The following is a 27,304-nucleotide window of genomic DNA, read 5'->3' as shown; positions in this document are numbered from 1 at the left end:
AGGTTATGCTTCAAGGCATTGGTGAGACTGCCATCTGGAGTACTGCGTACAGTATTAGTTTATTTATAGAAAGACGTAAATGTGTTGGAAGCAGCTCAGAGAAGGTTTACTGGACTAATACCTGGAATGGGCCAGTTGTCGGATGAGGAATGCCAGGATAGGCTAGGCTTATATCCACTGGAATTTAGAAGAGTAAGCGGCGACTTGATTGAGACATCTAATATTCTGAGGGGGTGTGGTGACAGGGTGGATGTGTTTAGGATGTTTCCTCTTGAGGGAATCTTGAACTAGGAGTCACCATTTAAAAATAGGTTGCCCATTTAAGACCAAGATGAGCAATTTGTTTTGAGGGCCATGCGTCTTTGAATTATTTAAGGCAGAAGTAGATAGATTCTAGTTAAACTTTCAGCCCCTTACTTGTCAAGATTGGACAGGAATGGACAGCTTAGCCATGATCATCTTGAATAGTGGAGCAGGCTTGGAGGGCTGAGTGGATTACTCCTAATTTGTATGTGGATTATGTCCCTGTATACATTGTCTAGCAGGGTCTGCTTGATGTAGCCAAGAGTAGGAACTGGCATGCCTCTTCAGCTTGAGCACTCTGGCAGTGTTGCATTCCCACCTAGGCTGTGCACAGATCAGCGCATGGACCACGGGATGAAAATGTTGAGGAAGTTCGAACATTGGGATAGCCAGAGGTATTGCTGCTTGGAGTTTCCCCACTTAAATTTGTGAAGCCATTGTGCCTTTAAGGAATGTATTTTAAGCATATTCTTGCAGTTATAAACAGGCACTGAACTGTCTGTCCTTTTATTGTTGCTAGAGTCATATAATAGGCTTTTTGATTATTTTTAATTTGGCCTAATGCACTGTCTTGGAGTTTATGGCCCTTTTGAATTGTTGGGGGAAGAATGATTGACAGGTCAGGTGGGAGTTTTTTTTCTCAACTTTACTTTCAGTTAGGTGTGTTTATGGGTCTGTCCCTGGTATTGGAAATTTAGCTCTTGGTGGCTGGCTAGCTAGTAAGTAGAGGGTAAGGAGTGCCTCTAATTACTAGCAAGCCAGCCACCAAGAGATCCAGCATCACGTGAGCATACTTATTTTCTGTGTTAAACTGAAACCGGGGTGTATGTTTGTAAGAATGTTTGTTGTGTTGGAACAGTGCATTTAGCTGTTAAGGTATATACAATATCATTTTTTTCAAATTGTGATTGGTAAAAGTTATTGCTAATTTTCTGTGTTAGCTGTATTCTTAAATAAACTTTGATAAAAGCTCCCTAGTGGGTCATTTGAATCATACCTAGCGTGAAACATCTTATGCTTATCCGTGCAAAACTCATCTCAGCTGATTCCATAAAACACCTTGGAGTTTCTCACCTGGATTATAACAAATGGGGTTGTGATAGTTGTTGGATTTGATGATTCTAATCAATGTTACACCATACTTGGGGAATTGTTTTGTTCAACATATAACCTGTAATGTGAGGCAGTAACTTTTGTGTAATGGTATCTAATTTACTTTGGTCTCTGATCAGACTAATGTCTCATAGTTACTTCTTCATAACCACACACTGACTTGCATACTTCTCTTGTGTGGAGTGATTGCAGTAGTAATTACATCTTGCAATTTTTTCCCACGCCAGTTATTTTCACCCCAACCTTGAAAGGTGTTGCCTTTGGCCTATGGTATGGTTCAGTGGAACATTGTCATTTTTTGCTACTTTCAAAAGTAACAGTTTATCCACCCCAAGTAGTAAAGGTGTGTCAGCAGACTTGGCTGTTGCAGGGCCCAATTCTGTCCCCTCATACCCACTGCTCCTGAGGTAGCATCCTGGTTGCAATTGATGAGCTTCACATAAATTGAGCCCAAGATCCTTCCGTGCTGCTTTCTGGTTAAAGTTTTCCAGCGATCTGGATAGAATTGCACAATTTCACGAGTGGGAATAGAAGGAACTTGATCAAAAGCAAAATACTGTGCTTGCTAGAAATCTGAAATGAAAAGAAAGTGCTGGAAATAGAGAAACAGCGTTAATGCTTCAGATTGACGATGAAACGTTAACTCAGCTTCTCGGCACAGAAAAGACTTGGTTCCTGCCCTGGTTGGTGAGTGGCAGATTGTGCAGTTTTTTAAATTCAGACATGGGCATTGCTGGCTGGCCAGCTTTTAATCCCCAACCCATTTGCCCTTGAGAAGGTGATGTGCTGCTGCCTTCGAGCGTCGCAATCCACATGCTGTGGGTTGACCCGCCATGCTCTTAGGGAGGAAATTGCAGGATTTTGACCCGAGGACTGCAAAGGAACGGTGATATGTGAGCAAATATGTGCGCAATTCGCGGAGGGTGTAAAAATAATTAGGTTAGTTATATCGGGTGATTTCAACATTAATTGGGATAGCTATCATGGTAAGAGCTTAGATGGAGTAGAGGTCTTAAAATGTATACAGGAAAACCTTTTAAGTCAATAGGTAGAGGATCCAACAAGGGAAGGAGCTTTGCTGGACCTAATTCTAGGGAATGAAACCGGACAGGTGGTTGATGTGTTGGTGGGGGAGCATTTTGGTGACAGTGACTACAGCATGGTTCGATTCAGATTTGTTATGGACAAAGAAATAGACAAGTTGCAGAAAAAGGTTTTGGATTGAGGGAGAGTAGATTTTAACAAAATAAGGCAGGATCTGGCCAAGGTAGACTGGAGCAAGTCACTTGTGGGGAAATCTAGAGAAGAGCAGTGGGGGGCATTCAAAGGTGAAATGGGGAGGGTACAGGCCCAACATGTTCCCTCTAGGGTAATAGGAAGCTGTAACAACCCAGAGAATCATGGATGACCAGAAACATTCAGGATATAATGAGAAGGAAAAGAGAGGCTTTTGACCAGTATAAGGTGAGTAAGTCTGCGGAGGCATTAGTGGAATACAGAAAGTCTGGGATGGAGCTTAAGAAATTAATTAGGAGAGCAAAGAGGGGATATGAGAAAGCTCTGGCTGATAAAGTAGGGAAAATCCTAAAATATTCTATAAGTTTATCAATGGGAAGAGGATAACCAGGGAAAGAGTAGGGCCCATTAAGGACCGAGGGGGAAATCTGTGGGTGGAGGCAGAGGACATTGGTAGCATATTAAACGAATATTTCACATTTGTCTTCACCCACAAGAATGAGGAGGTAGTTTTGGAACTCTGGGGGAAAGACTGTGAGATTCTAGAGCAAATTGTCACTCCCTACGACAATGTATTGGAGGTATTGGCAGGCTTAAAAGTTGACAAATCTCCAGGTCCAGATGAATTGTGTTCCAGTCTATTGTGGGAGACGAAGGAGGAAATTACAGGGCCTCTTACCCAAATGTTTAATTCCTCCCTGGTCACTGGGCATGTGCCAGAGGACTGGAGAACAGCTAATGTGGTCCCACTATTTAAGAAAGTTTGTAGAGACAAGCCAGGGAACTACAGACCAGTGAGTCTCACGTCTGTGGTTGGGAAACTACTGGAGAAGATTCTGAAGGAGCAAATCTATCTCCATTTGGAGAGACAAGGTTTGATCAGGGATAGTCAGCATGGTTTTGTTAGAGGGAGGTCATGCCTTTTGACAAAATCCCAAATGGGAGACTTATTAAGAAGGCAAATGCACATGGGATCCAGGGTGATCTTTTAAGGTGGATTCATAATTGGCTTAGCAGTAGGAGACTGAGGGTGATGATGGCTGCTTGAGTGACTGGAGGCCAGTGACCAGTGGCATACCAAAGGGATCCGTGCTGGGCCCCCCTATTCGTCATTTATATAAATTACACAGATGACTGTGGAGGGTAGGATCAGTAAGTTTGCTGATGACACAAAGATTGGCCGAGTGGTTAACAGTGAGGTTGCGTGTCTTGGGTTGCAGGAAGATATAGACAAAATGGTCAAATGGGCAGATAAGTGGCAGATGGAATTTAATCCTGAAAAGTATGAGGTGATGCATTTGGAAGGAGTAATTTGCCAATGAAGTATACTATGAAAGGTCTGACACTGGGAAGTTCCGAAGAACTAAAGGGATCTTGGCGTGTTTATCCATGGATTTCTAAAGGCGAAGGGCAGGTTAATAGGATGGTGACAAAGGCACATGGCACACTCGCCTTTATCAATCAGGGTATAGATTACAAAAGCAGAGAGGTCATGATGGAGTTGTATAGAACTTTGAGGCCATAACTGGAATATTGTGTGCAGTTCTGGTCACCACACTATAGGAAGGATGTGAATGCACTGGAAGAGCTGCAGGTGAGATTCACCAGGATGTTTCCTGGGATGGTACGTTTCAGTTATGAGGAGAGGCTGGATGGGCTTGGGTTGTTTTCTCTGGAGCAGAGAAAACTGAGGAGCGACCTGATTTCAGGTGCTCAAGATTGAGGATAGGGAGGCCAGTGACCAGTGGGAGCAGCTGTTCCCCTTAATTGAAGGGTCAGTTACGAGGGCACACAAGTTAAAAGTGAGGGGTGGGAGGTTTAAGGGGGATTTGAGGAAAACCTTTTTACTCAGTGTGGTGACGGTCTGGGATGCGCTGCCTGGGAGGGTGGTGGAGGCAGGATGCCTCAATCCTTTAAAAAGCAGCTGGATAAGTACTTGGCACGCCATAACATTCAAGACTATAGGCTAAGTGCTGGCAAGGGGGATTAGGTGGGCAGGTCAGGACCTATCATGTGTTGGTGCAGACTCGATGGGCCAAAGGGCCCCTTCTGCACTATCATATTCTGTGATATATTTCCAAATCAGGATGGTAAGTGGCTTGTAGTGGAGCTTGCAGGTGGTGTTCCCATGTATCTGTTGCCTTGTCCTGATAGTGGCTGTGGGATTGTGCTGTCTAAGGAAACTTGGAGAATTCCTGCAGTGCATCTTGTAGATAGTAGCAGCAGTGTGACTGCGGGTCGGTGGTGGAGATAGTAGATGTAGTGCCAATCAGGCAGGCTGCTTTGCCCTGGATGGTGTCAAGCCAGGGGATTTTCACAGTAACTTCATTGCACTGTTAATGTAAACCTACTTAGGACTAATAAATAAACTTTACTTCACTTTAGCTTCTTGAATGGCAAGTGGGGAGCGTTCCATCACACTCCTAACTTGTGCCTTGTAGATGGTGGACAAGCTTTGGGAGTCAGGAGGTGAGTTACTTGCCACAGTATTCCTAGCCTCTGACTTGCTTTTGTAGCCACTGTTTGTGGTGAATCCAGTTGAGCTTCTTGTCAATGGTAAACTCAAGGATATTGACAGTGGGAGATTCAGTGATGGTAACACTCTTGAATGTCATGGGGCAGTAATTAGATTGTCTCTCATTGGTGATAGTCATTGCCTGGCTTTTGTGTGGTGTGAATGTTACTTGCCATTTGTGAGCCCAAGCCTGGATAATGTAAATATCTTGTTGCATTTGAACATGCACTGCCTCAGTACCTGAGGTGTCATGAATAGTGCCGAACATTGCACAATCATTGGCGAACATCCCCACTTCTGACCTTTATGACGGAGGATGGTCATTAGTGAAGATGGTTGGCCCCCCTCCCCCCAAAATTCACAACCCCAAGTTAATGATGGGTTAAATGTTCATCTCCATCTTGTTACACTCTCAATACTTATTGGGGCAGTTTGAGGTACATTAGATAGAATTTGATCCAACTCATAAAATGGAAATATTATTTTGGATGGGAGAGAAAAGCTTGGTACAATTCTCACCAGAGAGGGAGTTGTCGGAAAGGTGATATGATTAGTGCAAATTTCACGTTTTAACTTCAAGGGGAAATGATTGGGGAGCGGGGGAATTAAAAGCGGGTCACATTGCTCCTTTAAAAGTGGGAATTTCACTGGAGTTGGAGATTAAGCTCAAATTCTCATCCTTTGAGAAGTGGGTGTGGGACTCTGCGAAGCACTAATGTGGATGCTGATTTAATTTGCAAGACAGAACCAAGATAGATTAAAATAGATAAATGTGGATTATGTCCAATTACTGTATGACTCCCTGCTACAGTTACACAATTGAGCCAGTCCAGATCGATTACCGGCTGCCTAACCCATTGCAGTACTCTAGAACAGGCTGACAGCCAGAATAACACAGAGCTTATGTAAAGTCAAAAATAGCTATGGCCTGTTATCCATGAGGACAGAAGGAGGCGCTGAAGATGAAACGGGTACTGAAAAAAATCAAATAATATTTTTGCCACTCCCTCGTTCGGGGCAGAAGGAATCATCTAGAACTGTTTGTGTGAGCTGGATTATTTAAATTTTACTACAGTTTTTTTTTAAACTACTTCATATTTAAACGTTGAGTGCATTTCACTATTGCGAGTTTTTAAGTCTGACCATTGACTCTGAAGTTGCCACTGGTTTTCTTCAGAGGTCACCTTGATCTAAATAGCCTGCTGTTTTAAGCAGCCATTTTTTCTGAATTGACCACCTTCCATGTTTAATTAAACGTGTCAGCTGTCCACCTCCAGACTGGGCTGAGGCCTCTGATCAGCTAAGCTGCGACTGAGACCAATAGGCTGACATGGGCATCTGCTAAAAGCACTCATCCTTTCTTGTTCCACTTTCAAGTTGGTTTCAAGGCCTAATATTTAATCATAAACTGAGTCACCATCACTGAATTCATTGGCGTCTACTGACAGTGTGTTTGTTAGTCTGTTCCAATGTGAATTTCATGCACAGTATGGAGAAATCTGGCATTTTCCACTGAATTCCGGGTGGCGCAGTGGTTAGCAGTGCTGCCTCCCAGCGCAAGGGATCCAGGTTCAATTCCAGTCTCGGGCCACTGTTTGTGTGGAGTTTGCACATTCTCTCCATGTCTGTGTGTGTTTCCTCCCATGTGTGGGTTAGGTTGACTGGCCATGCTAAATTGACCCTAGTGTCAGGGATTGGCAGGGTAAATATGTGGGGTTATGGGAATAGGGCCTGGGTGGGATTGTGGTTGGTGCAGACTCGATGGGCCGAATGGCCTCCTGCATTGTAGGGATTCTATGATCCTGTTGTATAATTTGATGCTGGGTGTCCCAGGAAACTTGCTTTGGGAAAATAAACTTTTTTTGATGGAAGAAACAGTTATTGAATCCTGGTTTCTTCTGATCTGGACTAAAAACATTATGGCTCTAATTACTTCAAGTGTAAATCGGCTGCAATGACCAGGCTTTATTGATTTAAGACCTCTTTCCCATGGAGTCTGCTCAACATGCCTTTAAAGGGACAGGTGGGTTAAACAAATCATCATCTTTAGCCTCTCATCAAAGCTGCTGCATGCCCTGTATTACAACAACAATATCTTGCATTTATGTAGTACTTTCAAAGATAAAATGGCGCTCATACACCATCTCTCTCACTCCTGTGTCTCCACCCCCTCCACCCCGCCCGCCAATCCACATAAACATTTTCCAGTGCCCCACACTACTGCTAGGCGCAGTTTTTATAAAAACAAGTGCTTGCCACTCCTTTAGAGAATTGTCTGTGTATATTTAAGTTTGCTACATCTTATCAAGCTTGTTATCTTGCTGTCTGTGACTCGTGCACTGAAGAAGCAGCCCAGACTGCTTTGCTACAGCTCGCTGTCCCCATACGTAAATCAGATGTGGTACCACTGTGACGTGAGCAGCAGAGAGAGGGAAGCAGCAGTAAATCAAACATTATTGTCAGGTAGTGTCTGACTGAAGCCTGTAACTAATCTCAAATTTGTGCCCTCTAAGCTGCTGTCTGGAATTTGAAATACGAAAGCAGACTAACTGGTTTTAAACACAGCCAAATATGGTACTGTTAAAAGGGGAGGTAGATCAATAGAAATGGTTTTGGCCACCCCAACATGTGAGAATGGGGGCAAAATGGATTTCTTTGGAGAGCTGTCATTTTAGATCTGCCTTTTTCCCTTTCCCCTACCCTGTTAATCTTATTTGGGGTCAGTGGGTTTGTGACCAATCCAGACATATTCAATATCAGAAGCATAAGTGGCTAGTAAAATATCAAATTTTTTTTCCCCCCTTCAAGGCAGTGGGAGAATATTCTGAATAAAAAGCAGGGCTCCTTCTTTCCGTGCCCCTCACTCTTTCTCTGCTACACTCTTTCAATGTAGTTTTGTAAACTTCAGATCCTTTCCACTGATAGTTGAACACTTTGCATTTCTCTCTAATTTTTAATTTGTTCCTGAGCTGTTAGCAGCCATTGACAAGGCAGTAAAAACAAAACATTTGGGTAAGGCAGCATCTACAGAGAAATAAACAAGAGTTAAAGTTTATTTATTAGTGTCACAAGTAGGCTTAACTGCAAGGAAGTTACTGTGAAAATCCCCTAGTCGCCACATTCCGGCGTCGGTCCGGTACACTCAGGGAGAATTTATCATCTAACCAGCACGTCTTTTGAACTGTGGGAGGAAACCGGAGCACCCGGGGAAACCCACAGAGACATGGGAAGAATGTGCAGACTCCACACAGACAGTGACCCAAGCTGGGAATCGAACCCGGGTCCCTGGCGCTGTGAGACAGCAGTGCTAACCACTGTGCCACCGTCTTATCTTATTCTTTGTTAGAGGACCATTGACCTGAAATGTTAATTCATTTTCTCTCCACAGATACTGCTGGACCTGCTGAGTATTTCTAGCATGTTCTGTTTTTATTTGATTTCCAGCATCCTCAGTGTTTTGCTTTAGTTATGGCCATACCATATTTATTGTCCATCCCTGGTGACCGAAGTTCTTTAATAATCAAGCAAGTAGTGTGACTGGAATCAGACTGGATAGGGACAGTGGTTTCACACCATGGGAGACGTTTGTCGACTAGTTTCTTCTTTAATTCAAATAATGGTGGCTTTCATGATCAAATTCTCAAATTTATTGAACCCCATTTTTCAATATGCCAGATTGCTAATTCAATAACAAACCTTCTGGGCTACCATGAGTCACAAGTAGTCTTACATTAACATTGCAGTGAAGTTACTGTACTGAAGTTACTTAAGATTTCCAGCATCTGCAGTATTTTTGCTTTATATTATTGTGGAAAAGTGTCCTCAGGGTGGCAGTCTCACTGCCTCTTTTGCTTGCTCTCTTCCTGTGGAAAACTTTGTCCTCCACTTCGTGCCATTCCTCAGTGGCAGTGCGCTGAATGTGTTTTGGTTTGAATAGAAAATTCCAAAACTGGAGGGGGGAGGATTAAAAGTGTTCCTCTTTCACTTTGTCAACAGCTGAATGAAAGTGTCGTGCTTTGTTGCGGAAATAAGTATTGGATATAGATGGAATTTTTTTGAATTCTTTGGTTCCAGGACATTGATCTAATTGATATCCTGTGGAGGCAAGACATAGATCTGGGCGCTGGGAGAGAAGTTTTCGACTACAATTATAGACAGAAGGAGAACGAACAAGAGGAGGAGCAGAGCGAGAAGAATGAAGAGAAAGATGGAAATGGGAGAAGTGGATCGCTGCAGGGGCCTATTCAGGTGGACGGGGAGACGGGAGAAAGCGTTCCTGATCAGGTACTGGCTCAGGACAGTTAGTTTAACCTGCTATCTAATTCTGGTTGATCACAGAATATCTCAGCACAGAGTGTGGGTATTCAGCCCATTGCCTTTGCCAGCTCTTTGAAAGAGTTATTCAATTAGTTTCACTCTCCTGCACCTTCCCCTTGGCCATGGAATTCCTTTTTGAAACTTGCTATTGATTCTGCTTTCACTGCCTTTTCAGACAGCACATTCTAAATAATAAAACATAACATAAAAACTAGGAGTAGGCCATCCGGCCCCTCGAGCCTGCTCTGCCATTCAATAAGATCATGGCTGATCTTTTTGTGGACTCAGCTCCACTTACCCGCCCGCTCACCATAACCCTTAATTCCTTTACTGTTCAAAAATTTACCTATCCTTGCCTTAAAAACGTTCAATGAGGTAGCCTCAACTGCTTCACTGGGCAGGGAATTCCACAGATTCACACCCCTTTGTGTGAAGAAGTTCCTCCTCAACTCGGTCCTAAATCTGCTTCCCCTTATTTTGAGGCTATGCCTCCTAGTTCTAGTTTCAGTGGAAACAACTTCCCTGCTTCTATCTTATCTATTCCCTTCATAATCTTATATGTTTCTATAAGATCTCCCCTCATTCTTCTGAATTCCAATGAGTATAGTCCCAGTCTACTCGGTCTCTACTCATAAGCCAACCCCCTCAACTCCGGAATCAACCTAGTGAATCTCCTCTGCACCCCCTCCAGTGCCAGTATATCCTTTCTCAAGTAAGGAGGCCAAAACTGTACACAGTACTCCAGGTGTGGCCTCACCAGCACCTTATACAGCTGCAACATAACCTTGCTGTTTTTAAACTCCATCCCTCTAGCAATAAAGGGACAAAATTCAATTTCTTAATTACCTGCTGCACCTGCAAACCAACTCCTTGAGATTCCTGCACAAGGACACCTAGGTCCCTCTGCACAGCAGCATGCTGCAATTTTTTACCATTTAAATAATAGTCCATTTTGCTGTTATTCCTATCAAAATGGATGACCTCACATTTATCAACATTGTACTCCATCTGCCAGACCCTCGCCCACTCACTTAGATTATCTATATCCCTTTGCAGACTTTCAGCGTCCTCTGCACACTTTGCTCTGCCACTCATCTTGGTGTCATCTGTGAGTTTTGACACACTACACTTCATCCCCAACTCCAAATCATCTATGTAAATCGTAAACAATTGCAGGCCCAACACTGATCCCTGAGGCACATCACTAGTCACTGATTGCCAACCAGAAAAACACCCATTTACCCCCACTCTTTGCTTTCTGTTAGTTAACCAATCCTCTATCCATGCTAATACATTACCCGTAACACTGTGCACCTTTATCTTTTGTAGCAGTCTTTGGTGCGGCACCTTGTCAAATGCCTTCTGGAAATCTAGATACACCACATCCACAGGTTCCCCATTGTCCACTGCACGTGTAATGTTCTCAAAGAATTCCTCCAAATTAGTTAAACATTAGTTAAATCATCAGTACTTGCTGAGATTTTTTTAAATGGTCTTTGTTTCCCTTGAGGTTCCCATATCAATTAACTTAAATTGGCAACATGCTTCCTAACTCTCCTGCCAGTGGAAACTCTCTACTGTATCAAACCACATCATTTTAAACATCTATCATATGTCCCCTTTAGGAGAATGATCCCAGCTTCTCCAGTCTTTGCATATAACTCATGTCCTACATCCACTGCCAAAATTTAGCCTTTTCTGTGATCTGGGTGTTTTTCACCATTACCCAATCTCAATATTTTTGCTTAACTAAGTAAAGCTTTTATATTGAGTGCTTCCTTTTAATCTGCATGCTAACATTCCCAATGGCTGGATCACTGGGATGCATTAAAATGGAATGATCGGAACATGCCTAGGACTGTTTGCACTGGAGTTTCATTGCACTTGGCTTTTCTCCATCAAGCTAAATAAAAAAGGAGCTTCAAAGAGGCCCTGTGGCAAGGAACAAGCTACAACTGAAATTCCATCCATGTTTGTCTTTCACACACTTAAGAAAAGGAAGGATCTTGATTTGGATAATGGTATGTTGAATTACCTGCAGTCACTAAGCCAAGCAATCTGGTTATGCAGTTGTTTTACTGTTTCAGTCTAAAAAACCTGATTGTAGATGCGAATTATAACTCTGGTTTTAAGAAAATTGTTTTTTTCCCTAAACCAGTTCCTCCGTCTATACAAGATGCTTATTCCAACATTTCTAATTTCATGACTTTAAATGGCATATATTGTATTTGCTACAGTGTTGGACATGTCCTCTCAAGATTCCCTCCTGAATTTTAAGTTTGACTGAGGACTTTATGTGGGAGGGAGAAAATGGAAAGAGCTGTCAGTTGGCAAGGTGTACCTCTTAAGTGGTTTTATAAATCCAACATTCAAATATTGAGTATAAGGAAAATTCTAAACAGAATTTTCAGTTGAATTTAATAATTTGTAATCTCTCTGGCGAAGGGTTTGGGAGAGTCTTTGACTGCTATGGAAATTGAATATGCTGCCTCAATATCTACAATGAAGACATATTTAATCATTCATTTTATAACTTTATATAATTGCATTGCTATTTGCCTGCCCGTATAATATAAGGTACCACCCAGTGTAGCACTGAATAACATAGACCAGAAGTGCGTTAATGTTTTGATTCATGTATGGTGAGCTAATCTGGGCAGGGAAGAGAAAGATATATTGGCCTTGGAAGGAGTGCAGTTCAGATTTGCCAGAATGATACCCAAGTTCCAAAGATTAAATTGGTGAAAACTGTGAAGAAATAGAAAGAAATACTATTTTTTCCGCTGCAAATATTCCTTTGTTAACCAAGTAGACCACCTGTTATTCACCTTAATTTAAAAAGAAACCCTAAATTATAACTTGCTCTAAACAAAAAAAAATTGTTGATAGACAAGCTGCTGAAAAGTGAAGTTTCCTGGGTATTTTTCACAGCTGAAAGATTTAATCATGAGAGATTGCACAAACTGGGCTGTATTCCCTCCATTTTAGAAAATTAAGGGTGATTTGATATAGTTTTCAAAATATTAGTGGGATCAGATAGGGCAGATGGAGATGTTTGGTGAGTTTAGGGCGAGGGAATATAGCCTAAATGTTAAATCTAGACCTTTCAGAAGTGAAATTAGGAAATGTTTTGACATTCAAGAATGGTAGAAGCTTGGATTCTCTTCGGCAAATGATAGTTGATGCTGGATAGATTAACTTTAATCTGAGAGTGATAGTTTTTTGTTAACCAAAGGTATGCAATACCTTCCTTAAGTATTTGTTACATAAAGATGCCATTTTGAATGAGCTGGACTCTGATATAATGGGAATGTAGCTTTTGTTTTAATCTTTGGAATGCGGGTGTCACTGGTATGGGCTGGTCAGGGTGGCAGATTTCCTTCCTTAAAGGACGTTAGTGAACCAAATGGTATTTTTGCAACATTGATGGTGAATATGGTGACCATGAAACTAAGACTAGCTTTTAATTCTAGATTTTCTTTTCAACTGAATTTAAATTCTACCAGCTGCCATGGTGAGATTTGAACCCATGTCCTCAGAGCATTAGTCTAAGTCTCTATATTACTAATCTAGTGACATTACCACCACGCTGCTATATTCGCCATTTAATGGGCTGTAGGCACATTTTAATGGTAACATGTTTTTATGTTTAATTAATACAGGTTGCAAAATAATTAGCATCTGTGCTCTTCAAAAGTTGTATAAATGCACAAGACCCGTTCTGTCTATATTCTAGCCTTTATCATTGGCTGCTCCACATTCGTGTTGATCATTTTCTTAACATACAAAGCTGTAGCATCTATATAATTTCTTCTTGCCTCTGGCAAACTTGTGGTGATTTACATTGAAATGCAAATGTGGCAGCAAGGAGCAGCAGAAAAAAGGCCATTCATCTGCTCAAGAAAAATTAGATTGATTAAAACTTGATTTGTTTAATAGAGACTTTGAGTTTGTCCCAAATGTTAGATCCAGCATTTAGCAAAACACATTGTAAAGGGATGGACACATGGTTTTTAAAAAGCAGCTTCCTCTACAGTTTTTAGTTTCTCACCATTTATAAAATTCTCCAATTTATTTTTCATAAGTCCTTTGTGGAAGATCTCGTACTTCCATAACCTTTATAGCACAAAAATGATCCATTTGACCCCCTCAGTACATGTTGATATTTAAGCTCCATATTCACACTTGATTGCCTCAAGTTTTTCACCTGCCATAGTTTTGCCTACTTGGTTCATTTCTCAGTGTGCCTTGCAACTTCCTGTTCCTATCTATACTGCACACTATGTTGGTGTCATTAGAAACCTGGTTATACGTGTCTCATTTCTGCCAATAATTATGTAGATCTTTAAAGTTTTCTGACAGTCCATACTGACGTAAATATTCCCTTGTTTATATAGGTTTTTGTCTTAAAATTAGATCTTTAAGTTTAGCCTTGCAGCTGATAGTTTGACCGCTGTATGGTTTTATCATCGTTTCCCAGACCCTTTTTACTTGTGGTTTGTGTGTACAGTTTTGACCCCTCTGTTTACTGATGTTAATCAGATCTGATGTTGTTTTGCCAGGTGCCGGAGTTAGTGGAGCAGACTGCACCTTCCTTCGAGGAGTGCTTGAGGCTTCTGGATGAAACATTTTGTTTTGGGGAGGACTCTGAGGTCAGTGAATAGTGACAATGCTATGTTGGATTTTAACCTAGAACCATAGGCCACTATGCCACAAACATTCCACCCAGGTTAGATGTGATTTTTTTATAGTAGATTCCTGGTAGTAACTATAAAGCTACCATCTCTGGGTTTAGATCGCCTCATGTGGATTATATATGGTTTCTTGGAAGAAGCAGTCTGTGATGGAGACTAGGGATTAGAACTTGGAGGCAAGAGTTAGAAACTGGGGCTAGGCATGAAAGGGTTGATTGTGGACAATTTGAAGAAAACTTGGGACCGTTCATTAGCATTAGGTTGTGGGTGAGTTCTCAGGTACCTCTAAACAGTATGATAAAGGTAAATCTAGAACACAGCTTTGAGCTAAACTATGGTAGTCATTGAGGGTGAATTCTGGGGTTGGGAGCGATGGGTGAGTCAGCATGGAAGGGATGAGGAAGGATGTATAAGGATTGGCATCGGGACGTTTGCCAGTTTGCTGAACACGCAAAACCAATCTCCAGTTAAGATAATTGAGCAAAAGCCCTTGGAATCTTTAAATGACCAAAAATGGTGTAAGAGGAATTTTCTGAGATGTTCACCTTGTCTTGTACTCGATCTCACTCAACCAATAGACTACAAAAGTCAGCATGTAGTTGAAGAATGAAAAGGAATTTTATTTACTACGCATGCATCAGGAGAGAGAATAGCCGATGACCATCGTCTATCACCTCTGCCTTAACATTACAAAAGTAGAATTGATATACTGTTCTGGACACTTCAATGTCCCCCCTGCCTGTCACCCAAACTGGAGGGTCCAATTACAAAGTATCACCTTAGCCAATAACGTTCCACCTGTCAACAGGAGTAGGAGCTCATTTGTATATGCAACCTAAAGGCCCTTCCCTCGTTACTAGGAAACCTAACCCACGAACATCCACTATATCCAAGGCCACAGCTAACATCTGTGAATTTTAATTGGGAAAAGGAGACATTCTTTTGCCAGAATCTGGCGCCTCATCAGCTTGAGAGACTGCACCAGCCCCGCTACCCAGGAATGAATATAATCCCATACATTCCAGACCTCTGATTAAACTTGCTCCTGCATATTCCAAGATGACAAGAGAAACTGCCTTTCTGTACTCCATTGTATTAAAATAATTTGGTCTGTCTACCACTGTTTCCCATTGTGCTGAGCAGTTAGATTGCCCATTGGCCAAGGTTTACAAAACACATTAAGAATACAGTTTAATTTCATGATATTTGGTTAAATTGTGGTTATAACAGTTTATAATACCTTTGCATGTATTGTTCCAGGCACATTGTGAATTCTCACTATATATAAGGCAATTTATAATTACCTTAACCTGTCTACTTATAGTCAATCTAAAATGAAGGGCTTCTATAATCTGATTTCAATTTACCCTTCTTCAGATGGGGTCATCCATGTTCGGTGCTAGCAAGTGGCTTCCATCTATTTGATTGGGTTTTGAAGATTAGCAGTGTAGCCCTATTGTGATGTATATAACACTAGTGTGTTCCCAAATTTTAGTTGGATCCATTGACATGCTTCATCTAACTGGGCGCTGTGACACTGCATCCCTCAACCGAGTTCTCATGAGGGAATAATCATTGTACAATCATTGTAAATTATATCAAGCAAGGCATAGCTTTAAGCCTTATATTATACTCTGTGGTCACCCGGTTAAAGACGGGCTTCTGTGCGATGAAACATGTTGCTAAGCTGACTGCAAATGTCAGTTTGTAAGGTGCAAACACTCGCTGCTGTGGTGAATGTAGCAAATCATTTAGCAATGTGATTGTCTCCCGACCAGCACCCCCACTGAGGCAAGCGTCACACTCTGTGCACACTTATTGTATAGGAACAACCTGAGATATGTTGATGGAGCACGGCAAAAGACTGAATTTCATGTCTTCTGTTATCAGTTTCCAACAGCAATATCCTCAGTGCTGAATGAGGCTACAGACAATGCTCTGCCCAGCACCAGCGACAGCCTGACTGCAGGCTCACAGATGACCCTTCTTCCACCTCTCTTGAGGCCAGAGACTTCTTTAGACTTAGAACAACAGTGGCAGGACCTCCTGTCCCTCATGGAGCTACAGGTGAGCATGTTCTGAACTGTGCGCATGGTTTGTTTTGCTCTGTTGATGTGTGCAGGTACAGGTGCTTTAGTTTTTTAAATTTCATTTTTAATGGGACGTGAGCATTACTGGCTGGGCCAGCATTTATTGCCTGTCCCTGTGGATCTAGTCACATCTAGGCCAGACTGGGTAAGGATGGCAGATTTCCTTCCCTAAAGCATATTAGTGAACCAAAGGGGGGTTTTCGACAATGGTTTCATGGTCATCGGTAGACTTTTAATTCCAGATTTTTATTGAATCCAGATTTCACCATCTGCTATGGCAGGATTTGAACCCGGGTTCCCAGATCTTGCTCTGGGTCTGTGGATTATTAGTCCAGTGACAATGCCAGGGTTTTCTTAGTTAACATTCCCATCTGGTGCAAAATTCTGGAGGTACAATTCAATCCCCACCAGATCCTGCCTGTTTATCTATAGCAGTGTATGCAATGAACTGTCCATGGTTTTGTTTGTGGGGTGTGTGTGGTGTGTGTGTGTGTCACCACTGCCAGACATGGAGAGGCTAGTTACACTTGCATTGGGTTGTTCCGTTGGAGCCAATGCAGTATAGTTTGATAGGACCTGTTCATCAGGGGGAGCTGTTGGTCTCACATGGAATGCTTCTTCCGCAGGGATTTGAGGGAAGGAAATGGAAAGAACAAGTATCCAGGTTTGTCCTTCTCCTGTTCTCTAGCTTGTATCAACTGTTTAGCAATGGCCCACCAGCTATTGAGCATTGATGAGAGGGGCATGATAACAGGTTGCAATGGTTGTGTAATATGTATAGTCAACTTTTTAAATCGTGTTTTGATCCTCATTTGCAGGATATGGAAGTGACCAACAGTGTAACGTCATCATATAATGACTCTGGGAATGGCAGCACTGATGTGCCCACAAATTACAACCAAACTCCAACCACAGCCATCAATCAAGATGTAAGTCTCCATGATGCCACCTTACCTCTATGTGGCCAGGACTTCCCATCCTTCTTTAATCCAAACTTGGAGAACCCTTCTGTGGAGAGCAGTCCCAGGCTTCAGCGACTGGCATCCACCAATTCCACCAACTTTGATGCCACCTTTGGATCCACCAACTTTACTGGGATTTTTTTCCCCCCTCAGATTAATGGAACCAGCAATGAGACTTCTGGCTCCAGCTTGCCTGACCCTCTGTCTAGCCTGCTGGATGAGGCGATGTTTGACGAGATCAGCTTGATGGACCTGGCCATGGAAGAAGGTTTTGGTCCGATGGTGGCCTCTCAGATTGAGGAAGAGCTGGACTCTGATTCTGGCCTCTCTCTTGATTCAAGCCACAGTCCCGTTTCTCCGAGCAGCTCTGAATCCTCATCCTCTTCCTCCTCCTCCTCTTCCTCCTTATTCTACCAGGAAGGGGCAGTCGGCTATAGCACCGATTCAGAAACTGCGGACTCTGAAGAGCCTGAGAGAGAGGGTGCAGTGGGAGGCTATCAGCCAGAGTACAGCAAGTTCTGCCGAATGAGTTACCAAAATCCCAGTTATTTCCACTCGCTGCCTTACTTGGATCAAGTCAACCACAACCACACTTACAACCTGCCCCCTGGGGCTTCTGTCTCCAGTCAACAGTACCACACCGGCTCTGGCAAGAAAGCAGTAATAAAGGAAACCCATTCCAGTCGCATGGATATACATCTGGGCCGTGATGAGCGTAGGGCCAGGACACTGAAGATCCCATTCTCCAATGACAAGATCATCAACTCGCCCGTTGACGAATTTAACGAGCTCCTGTCCAAGTATCAGCTCACTGATGCCCAGCTGACCCTCATCCGTGATATCCGGCGTCGTGGGAAGAACAAACTGGCGGCCCAGAACTGCCGCAAGAGGAAGCTGGACACCATTTTGAATCTGGACCATGATGTGGATCATCTGAAGAAGCAGAAGGCCAGGCTGCTGAAGGAGAAAGTGGAGTTTGTCAAGTCCTTGCGGCAGATGAAGCAGAAACTGCAGGAGCTTTACCAGCAGGTCTTTGACCGTCTGAGGGACGAGGAGGGAAGGCCTTACTGCCCGAGCCAATACTCTCTCCAGTACACAAATGATGGCAGTGTACTGGTCATGCCTCGGGCTCTAATCTCTCAGCAAGGAAAATCAGATAAGAAGAAGAACAATAAGAAGAAGTGAAATCCACGGTCAGCCCTAGTATATGGCTTTGAAGTGAACTAGAGAAAGGAACTCAGCGAGAGGCAGCGCCTCCTGAAAGCTGCCACTGACTTTTACAAATAGACAACTGACAATTCGCACCTTCTCGTATTTGAAAATATCTCGCAAATCTGACAGCTGCAGGTCAGTTAGGATGGAACAGTATCCCAGGAGGCTCGGTGACAGAGCTTTATGTATTGAGTTGGTAGTTTGCTTTTGACCACAGCTTGAGAATCAACAAGTGTCTTTGCACTCCTGTTGTGTCCCTTGGGAAGAATAGTTGTGTGCACGCTTGTGTGTGTCTGCTTGGAGGGAGGGGTTGAAGAGCTTGGGATTTAGCAGCTGAAAAGAAGTTTGTTCTCTCTCTGAGTGAGACACCTCGGCTGTGGGTAACAAACTACTCAGCAAAACAAATGAGGATTAAAAATAATTCCCACTGCTCCACAGTTTACAGACACAACCCTGACGCTATGCGTTCAGTTGTTACTTGAATATTTCCCTTTTTTTAATCTAAGGACTTGATGTGTGAACTAAGAGCATTTGTTCACAGGCAATTTTTTATTTAAAAGTTTTAACTTCTAAATAGTGGCTGCATATGTTTTGAAATCAAAAGTTATGATAGAGGTGGTTTGGATAAAATACAGTTGTATTTTGGAGGCACTGTGCTGCTATGAGAGTCTCGGACCTTCTGCATATGACCTTGCTCTGCAGGGATTCATTTTTGCCAAGTGCTGTATCTCTAGCATGGTTTGAAGAGGTGATCTACTTTGAGTCCTTGTTGCAATGGCACTATTTATTAAGTGCAGAAGTCAAGCCGTGCACGTTTAATTTTATTTCTGTTATACAGTGTGTTCATTTGGGGACTTAGGAGTGCTTTAATTTTCAATCATTTCATTGCACTCCTCTCACACTTGGGGCAGCTGAGCAGAAATGCCTGTGTAACACCTCTCGCTTAGTCAGGAGTCCGTTTCAGAACTCTAATTAAGAAGGAGGCCCAGGTGATTGTTGCCACACTTGCCCCATCAGCCAGGACCCCCCCCCCCCCCCCCCCCCACTTCCATGACCCCTCAGTTTACCCTGTCTGAGACAGGGTAACTGACCATTCAGACTCGAGACCTAAAGCTGCTGGATGCTTGCTAATGCATGGTGCTGCTACGGTACAGGTTTTTTAACTTATCAAAGAGCAAGACAGGAATACTGTGAACAGAAGACTATGTGGCCACTGGAATTACAATGTGTGATGTACTAAGAAAGATGGATTAATTTGTTGTATTCTTCCCAACACCAGGTATTTTCTGGTGGTGTGGGGGTTGTTTGGAAAGGGGGGAGGAAGAGTATTAGCTGGGGGTGGGCGGGGAAGAGAGCCTGTTCCTCGGCTTTTATCAATGATGCTATAAAGAGGTGATGCCAAGGAGCATTAAGGGCTGTCCTTCCCCAGATAGACACAGCTGAGATCTTTGTGTTGAGGGTGCCTGTACTGTTCCCTTGCTCCTTTAACTCAGTGTGCTGAGAGTTAGTGGGGAGGTAGTGGCTGTCTCAAGATCCCCAGTTTTGTGTACCAAATGTGTTGACGTTATTAACCTTTAGTGCAGCTCTTCTTATGGATTCTAGGTGCAGCAGGCCAGTGTTTGGTGTGTGCCTATAAATCCTGGCTTTTGCCAGCTTTCCTTTATTTTTGTGTATGTTCTGCAGCCTTGGTGTGATCCCTTGCCACTGCTGTGGCCAGGTCATCATCACATGGGGATCTATAAATGTGAAGCACCCCTCTGATTCCCTGCTCTATTCATTATTTAAGATGAGGATTTGTGTCAGGGCGTGTCTTTGAAATGTGCTATATTGGGTTTAGAGTGGGGAGTGGGATTTCTAGACTAGATTAGTTATAATGCAGCAATTAGTTTCTTCACATGGTTAATGCAGATTTTACACACTTGCAAAGGAAAATCGATAGCAATGAATGCTTTCAGTTTTATTTTTCCCTCCTGATTTTATATCCTGGCAATTGGAGCCTGATTTGTCTGAATACTGGCCCATTCCGGTTGGAAATCTCTGCTGTTTAAATGGAGGGCAAAATAAATGGATTAATATTTCTAATGGAAGAGGCACTCTATACAAATGGAGGTAGGTGTGCAGACAGCTTCCAGACTCATTACAGAACCAGGCAATCGGAATGCAGTTCAATCCGCAGTTATTACTTAAATAATGCAGGGAGGAATTATTGCTTTGCAGAGTGAAAACCTTTTTATACTTTTGATCATAAACTAACTAGCTCAGGGCTGTAACAGGATGGTGATCCAGAGAACGCAGAAAACAAAAGCTTGGTTTCCAAATTAGAGTTTCCTGTTGGTAACCTCCAGTTTCTTGATTGGGAATGGAAATGAGGTAATATAAAGGAAAGGCTCGTTTATAACGAAAGGATAATGCGTCTGGCAAGATGTGAGCGCTTGTGCAAGGGTTTGGTGGGATGTTCTCTGGCTCTAGTTGCATGGCTGACCTGAATCCTCCCACCTCACACCTCTGAAGATGACTGGTGTTGATATTGAATGAACCCGGCATTCTGATCAGTGGATAGTATGGAGATTTTTAAGAACTGGCTTTTGGCTGCAGCTCATGTTATTCATACGCCACATAAGAGGCTACAACTCCCATGTACACTGGCTGTTGATGCACCCACGCTCGTGTTGACTACGAAACATATAGTCTCACTGGCCTTGCCACTCCTGCATGGCATAATCAGTTGTGATGCATTAATCATCCGAGGCACTCTGCCATTTTCAGGTATCTGAGGTTCTGGATGTCAAGATTCAGCTCCTCCTCCCACTTTGCCAAGACTAACAGGTAACTAGCAAGAAAAGAGACATGTAACAGAAGTTAACAGAAATATCATCATCCTTCAGCTGACTCTCCACTTATCAGTTTCCAGTGGATGTCCAGAATTGACGGCTAGTCTTGGGTCAGGTGTCGCTGCAGTTTTCCATTGTCTTGTGTTAGTTACTCCATGTTAAGTGTGTAGCATTTCCAAGATGCATAACCTTCCCTTCATTAGTGTCTGTGTATAAAGACAAGTGAATAGAGTTCAAGTCATAACCAACATTATCAATTTATCCACAAAGAAACATCTTTGAGTGCAAATTTACACCTTTAATTGTACAGCTAATTTCAAGTGATCTCTTGCATTGTTGACTAAGATGCATTGCACCAAGTGCTCAGTTCAGCCCCCGCATTGGATTCTGGTGGTCAGAATGATTAAAGCCAGGACTGGAATGGTGCCTGATCCTGAGCTGTTTCTAGTGCAGCAGTGGGTGTTTTACAATGTAAATACTGTGTTGCAGTTTAAAGAAAGCAGCTGAACAGTTCATTGCAGGGACCTTTTTAATCAGCCCCCTCTGCTGCTGCTATTTCAAATTTTACACAACTGCATTTTTTTCCCCTCGCCAGAAGGCAATTTTATGAATCGGAGGAGCCCTGAATTAATTTGGTGACTCTTTAGATCGGTTCAGATAGGGGGAATTGTCCAACTGTCTGGACCATGTCAAGCCGTAATCGGCAGTGCAATCCCAGACCGGAGTTCTGTTTCCCCCGCATCCTTCTCCTTCCTGTGCTTTGCACAACCTTCACTGCTATCAGGCTGGTGCAAAACATGAGTGTGGAGCACAGGTTAAAATCCTTGCTGCAGTTTATGGAATTACATAAAACGTGCAGCATTGAAACTGGCTTATGCCAGTGTTTATGCACCAATGCTCTCTGATTCCCTTTTTATCTCACCATATCATCATCTCCTTCAATTCCTTTCTCCGTGTTTATCTAACTTAAAGGCCTTTGTTAGTAAGACAAGTTGCAAAACTCGAACTTTAATAAACTTAAATGAAGATTGGAGTTGCAAGACCTCCTTGGGTTTGTGATTGGGCTTTCCACAAAGGTGGCTGAGTTTATTTTGGGACATCAAAGTTTGCATTGAATTGATTGTTTCTAGCGGATCAGGTGGGCAGGCAAATCTTCAGTGATTCCTATAAACAGAAAAGGCTGCAGGAAGCTCAAAATTCTAAGTGCGCTGGTCCAGTACCTGGGGTGATGGAGATGAGCCGACAACCATGTTACTGTATTTGACCTGCCTGCCTACAGGGCTGTTTTCCAAATATTTATTTTCCCTGCACCTAGAGCAGATTTCAAACTCTTTAGACATGTTCCCACTCGCTTAAAGAAATGAAATAATCAAGGTTCTAAATGCACCAAATTGTGTGCCGAGTGCTCCTAATCTAGCAGGTGTGCAAGACTGTTGGATTTGGAAATTCTCTGATCATACAATTGCAAGGTTCCGTGCTCAGGAACAACATTGGTCCACCATTGTTCCCAGGTGTTGATTGCCGAGGGACAGGAAGTTTCTAGAAACTGAAATCATGGTTAAAGCTGACTCTACATTTCTGGTTAGGTCTAATGGCACTTAACATTTGCTCCAGAGAGGTTACTCGGGAGCCTTGTTCTCCCAGGTTGTTTCCTTCACCTATGTATACACTTATACCGGCCTCTGCAAAATAACTAGTAATCTTTTCCTGTTGTCTTTTTGTACTTGAGTTATGGATGATGGAGTGTCTCCTATTTTATTGTTTGTTTCCTGTCAGATTTGTGCAGATATCTGATGTTGCCTGTAACAAATGTCTTGATTTTTTTTTCTTGGCTTGGCAGGGAATCTTGCTCTCAAATCTGTATATTTTTCTTTACGTGGAAACTTGCAGCAAACCAGGATTGTTTGGGGAGGGAAATTCAATAAATTAGTTCTATTTTCATATGTTTTCCAGACTAATTATTTCATTCTACTGGATGTTGCTGTTATATTCAGGGCAAGGAGGGGAGGAAAGAATTAATCTTCTCTTCTCCCACAAGGTAGAAAAATATAAACCTTGGATGGGTAGTGGGAATTTAAACATCTGGACATGGTCAAGTGTGTGCATGTTGGGAATTAAGTGATTATTCCTTCTACAAAATTGGGAGAGGAGTTCCTCATATTCAGACATAGGGAGGTGGCACAGTGTTTAACATTGCCTCAGTGCCAGGGACATGGGTTTGATCCTGGCCTTTGGTGACTGTCTGTGGAGGTTGCATGTTCTCCATGTGTGTAGGTTTCCTCCCATGGTACAAAGGTTTGCACGTTAGGTGGATTGACTATGCTAACTCACCCATATCTAAACATGTAGGATTTGCCATGGTGAATGTAGAGTTGTGGGGATGGGGGTACAGATGCTGAGTTGATACCAGTTAAGCAACAGCATGACATCACTTTTCAATCATATCCAACAATGTCTGGCACCTGTCCCACTAGCAGGACAGACCCACCAGAGGTGGCACAATGATATAGAGTTAGGAGGGAGTTCCCTGCAATGACTCTAGCCTCCATAAAATCTCATGGCATCATGCTAAACATGGGCAAGAAAGCCTCATCAGCTGAGGGATTGCAGGAGCATGAGTACTTGGATATTTCAAAGTAACATTAGTGAACTTGATAAAGGTGTTCAGAGTTAAGAAAATATCCCTTGACAGTCTTTCCTCTCTCTCCTGCTTCCCCCACCCTCCATCTTGCATTCTGATCTAATACCCACTTAAGATGAAGTGGGAAATAGGACGAGATCACATTCTGCAGAAAGCTGGAGGACTCAATGGGGTGAATACCCTCCTTTCCTGTGCTATGCTAACAGTAAATGAGTGATGATCACTCAGAACACTTCCTAATACAAAGAGACTCATGTCTATAGCCTTAAATTTTACACCAGTATTTATTGGCTGTGAATGCTGTTGTAGGAAACACATCTTATGTTTCTGCAAACAGCAATCAAGTAACTTGACAAGGTGTTATTTGAAGGGATAAATGCTAGAAAGAATACAGTTCCAAATCAGATTGATGGCCAGAAAAATCAAAATCCTGCTCAGTGGGTCTGAACAGGACGAAGTTCACATCACTTTTGTATTTCTCTTTAATACAACATCAACTGGAGTGATTTCCTTCCATGTTTTGAGTCAAATCTTTCCACATGAACTGGTCCAGTCCTCACACCTACTTTAAAAATGATTGCATACTGACCAGTAGGGGGAGGTCATGCCTATTTAACATGATCCATAGTGAGAGACAAGGAATCACTAACTTGATACGTTGACACACCAGATGTTCAGTACTTTGCTCTCAGATTAACACTTGTCCAATTACAAAAAAAAAGACGACATTGCTAGTGTTTTTCCTGTTTTATTACACAATATTTGCGTGCCTGTTAAACAACACAGTGGTGTTGCAGGAGCAGTTATCACAATACTTAATAGGAATTCTACAAAAAACAGATCCTTTAAAACCAGCTAAAATCAGTTCTCCCCCTCTAAAAGACATTTGATGATTAAATGTGAATCAGACAAAGCTGCAATGTATGAAAATTAGGAAAGTGGCACTAATACTTTAGTTTCCATGCTTATATATTTTCTTCCACAAATACCTCAGACAAACATACCCCTATCACCCCCCCCCACCCCAAATCACATTTAAAAATATTACTAATGAGAACATAATCAGTCATACTTCAGTAATACAAGAACACTTTGTTGAAGCAATACTTTTCCTGCATCAGGACAGCATTGGATTTCTGACGTTCCAGCCAGTTGGGAGGAGCCATCATGGGAAAAGCCGCTACATCCCTGTTCCAGGCCTACAGTACATAGATATTGGACAAGAGACTCCTTTCTCCCCTCCTTCCCAACCCCCACCCTAAACAAAAACATGGTTAGTATTCCAATAAAAATCACAATCTTACAGGGGAATTTTTAAAAATAGGCAGCCGTGTGTTATTTGGTTTGATTTGTGACTTTGCTACTGACTTGTGCAGGTAAATCCAAATCTCCCCCCACCCCCCCAATGACTGTAACATCCCCAAGATCAATATCTCAGGGAAGGGAGCATATGTAAACCTGTGAACCAGTGCTGCACTCGCGTAACTACCTCACAATTCCCTCCTCCTCCTCTACCCAGGCAGGTTGAACTAAGATATGAGGTTTCACCAATCGGAAGCAAATGAGATAATGAAATGGTATTCTGGGATCAAATGAGCTGAGTGTTCCTTGGGATGTTAGCCAACATTCCCAGAGTCAGCATTACTTCTTCTAGTACGTACTCTAGTGCTCCTTGCCAGCCAATGATTTTGATAACCTCTGGCTACACATTGCCATGTTCTGTGCAACTGTCTGGAAATCAAGATGGAATTATCAGAGCACTGAAATGCACATCTTCAGAAGCAATTGGTCCAGGGATGGTGAGACCGAGATGGTGGGGAATATGTTGCTGCACTCTGGGGTCTTAGTTGGAATTTCAACTTGCACCATTGTGACCCACGGGTGTGATACAAGCAGGAAATGCTGAAAGGCACAGTGAAACACATGAGGTAATGCTTCAGGTGTAAACCTCTACCTGACCACAAAAAAACCCCAAGAACAAAACTTGCCTCTTCTGTCCCAAAACCATTGACTGCCATGTCCTTCTGCACTCCTGTTTGCAGTACATGTCTGCATCTCTCAGGGTCTTGGGCAGTCCCCCAGATTCCATCACAAGGCAGTGGAAGTTACACAAATGAGCAGGTATTAATACAAAAAAAAATCAATAAAAATTAATGCCACCTATGTTAAGAACAGTGAACTGCTCTGTGCAAAGACTCCATCTTATGCAATAAGGCAATCAGTAATCTCAAGAACTTGACCCTTTAAGAATGCCTGTCCAACAGTTTTTGACCTTAAGAATGCCTGTCACACTTAATGAGGTTTTATCATTTAATTGTAAAACAGCCTGCACTGGCCAAGAGGAGAGTCTTACTACAACTGAAACACTATCTAAAAAAAAGTTAAAAATCCAAGAGGGAGGCTGTGAAAATGACTACACCTCCCACTAGTTAGTTTAGTATTACATAGCCCCCTTGCTATCTGGTGTTCCTCAACTTCTCTGCAGAGGTCTTGGTGTTTCTCTGAAGTGGGGACCGGGGGAAGCTGGCAGCAAAGGAGGCTCCTAATGGCAGGAGCCATTGAATTTCCCCCAACCAAGGTGCAAATGCAACTCTCAGACAATCAATTTGAGCTTTGTGAAGTAATTGCCACACCTCAAGACACCAGTCAGATAAATTCTACCCAAGCTGCCCTTCAGATCTGGAATGAAGGAAAAGGGTGGGGTGAGGGGGAAAGAATTTCAATCAAAACTGCCATATGTCATATTAAAAGAGGCTACTATTTAATGGCACATTAGCTCCTACGGACTCCTTTCCCCTTCAAAGACTCAAACCCTATGCTACAAGCCAAGGTAACTAATCTACAATTCACTGGCTTCTACAATCCGATGTTATCCAAAACCTGGAGGAAAAAAAAAATCATGCTGCATTTAAAAACACAACCTGTCCCATCCCCTCACAAACGCTGACAATGATATGGGTCTGAAAGGATTGAGAAAAGGTACACCCGGAGAACTATACACCTGTACAACTGAAAACCACTTTCTGAAAAGTTGGGATTATTTTCTCGTCTTGTAAAGTTGTAAATGGGAGGTGCGTGAGCTCCTCTCCCTTGGTTACTTCTCTTCCTTCTTTTCTTCCTCTTCAGATGGGTACGAATGCCACGTCAGACGCTCCTCATAAAATGAGATAACCACCTGGGGACATTTGACATTAGCTTCTTTTGCTGGAACCAAATCAGCTTCATCAGAATTTTTCCTAGATGGAGAAAGTAAACCAAAGTTTGTTGTCAGAAACAACTTTTATTCAACTTGGTCTGGTAACAGCAGTTACACAACTCACTCGACAAGATCAGTTAAATTCACATTTAGTTAGTCGATTTATTTGATGACTGCTTTGTGCTCTGGGTCAT

General features: G+C 42.5%; 2 protein-coding genes across 7 annotated transcripts in view; one reads left to right on the top strand and one right to left on the bottom strand.

Annotated features, from left to right (window-relative positions):
- Positions 1-23,214, top strand: part of nfe2l1b (nfe2 like bZIP transcription factor 1b) — a 50,591-nt gene extending 27,377 nt beyond the window's left edge. The window contains exons 2-5 of one of the 2 annotated variants that reach the window (XM_078224233.1): positions 9,242-9,451; positions 14,047-14,136; positions 16,069-16,245; positions 17,087-23,214. In XM_078224233.1, coding sequence (XP_078080359.1) covers positions 9,242-9,451; positions 14,047-14,136; positions 16,069-16,245; positions 17,087-18,415 — 1,806 coding nt within the window. In that variant the 3' untranslated portion in view covers positions 18,416-23,214. The remainder of the gene's footprint in view (positions 1-9,241; positions 9,452-14,046; positions 14,137-16,068; positions 16,246-17,086) is intronic. The other variant, XM_078224234.1, reaches the window with a different exon arrangement.
- An 87-nt stretch (positions 23,215-23,301) lies between these two features.
- cbx1b (chromobox homolog 1b (HP1 beta homolog Drosophila)) overlaps positions 23,302-27,304 on the bottom strand; it is a 63,548-nt gene continuing 59,545 nt past the window's right edge. For 4 of the 5 annotated variants that reach the window (XM_078224239.1, XM_078224237.1, XM_078224238.1 and 1 more), the window contains exon 5: positions 23,302-27,150. In XM_078224239.1, coding sequence (XP_078080365.1) covers positions 27,009-27,150 — 142 coding nt within the window. In that variant the 3' untranslated portion in view covers positions 23,302-27,008. The remainder of the gene's footprint in view (positions 27,151-27,304) is intronic. The other variant, XM_078224236.1, reaches the window with a different exon arrangement.

This window comes from Mustelus asterias, chromosome 11 (genome assembly GCF_964213995.1).
Source record: "Mustelus asterias chromosome 11, sMusAst1.hap1.1, whole genome shotgun sequence".
Classification (NCBI taxonomy): Eukaryota; Metazoa; Chordata; class Chondrichthyes; order Carcharhiniformes; family Triakidae; genus Mustelus; species Mustelus asterias.
This window is presented reverse-complemented; position numbering and strand designations above follow the sequence as displayed.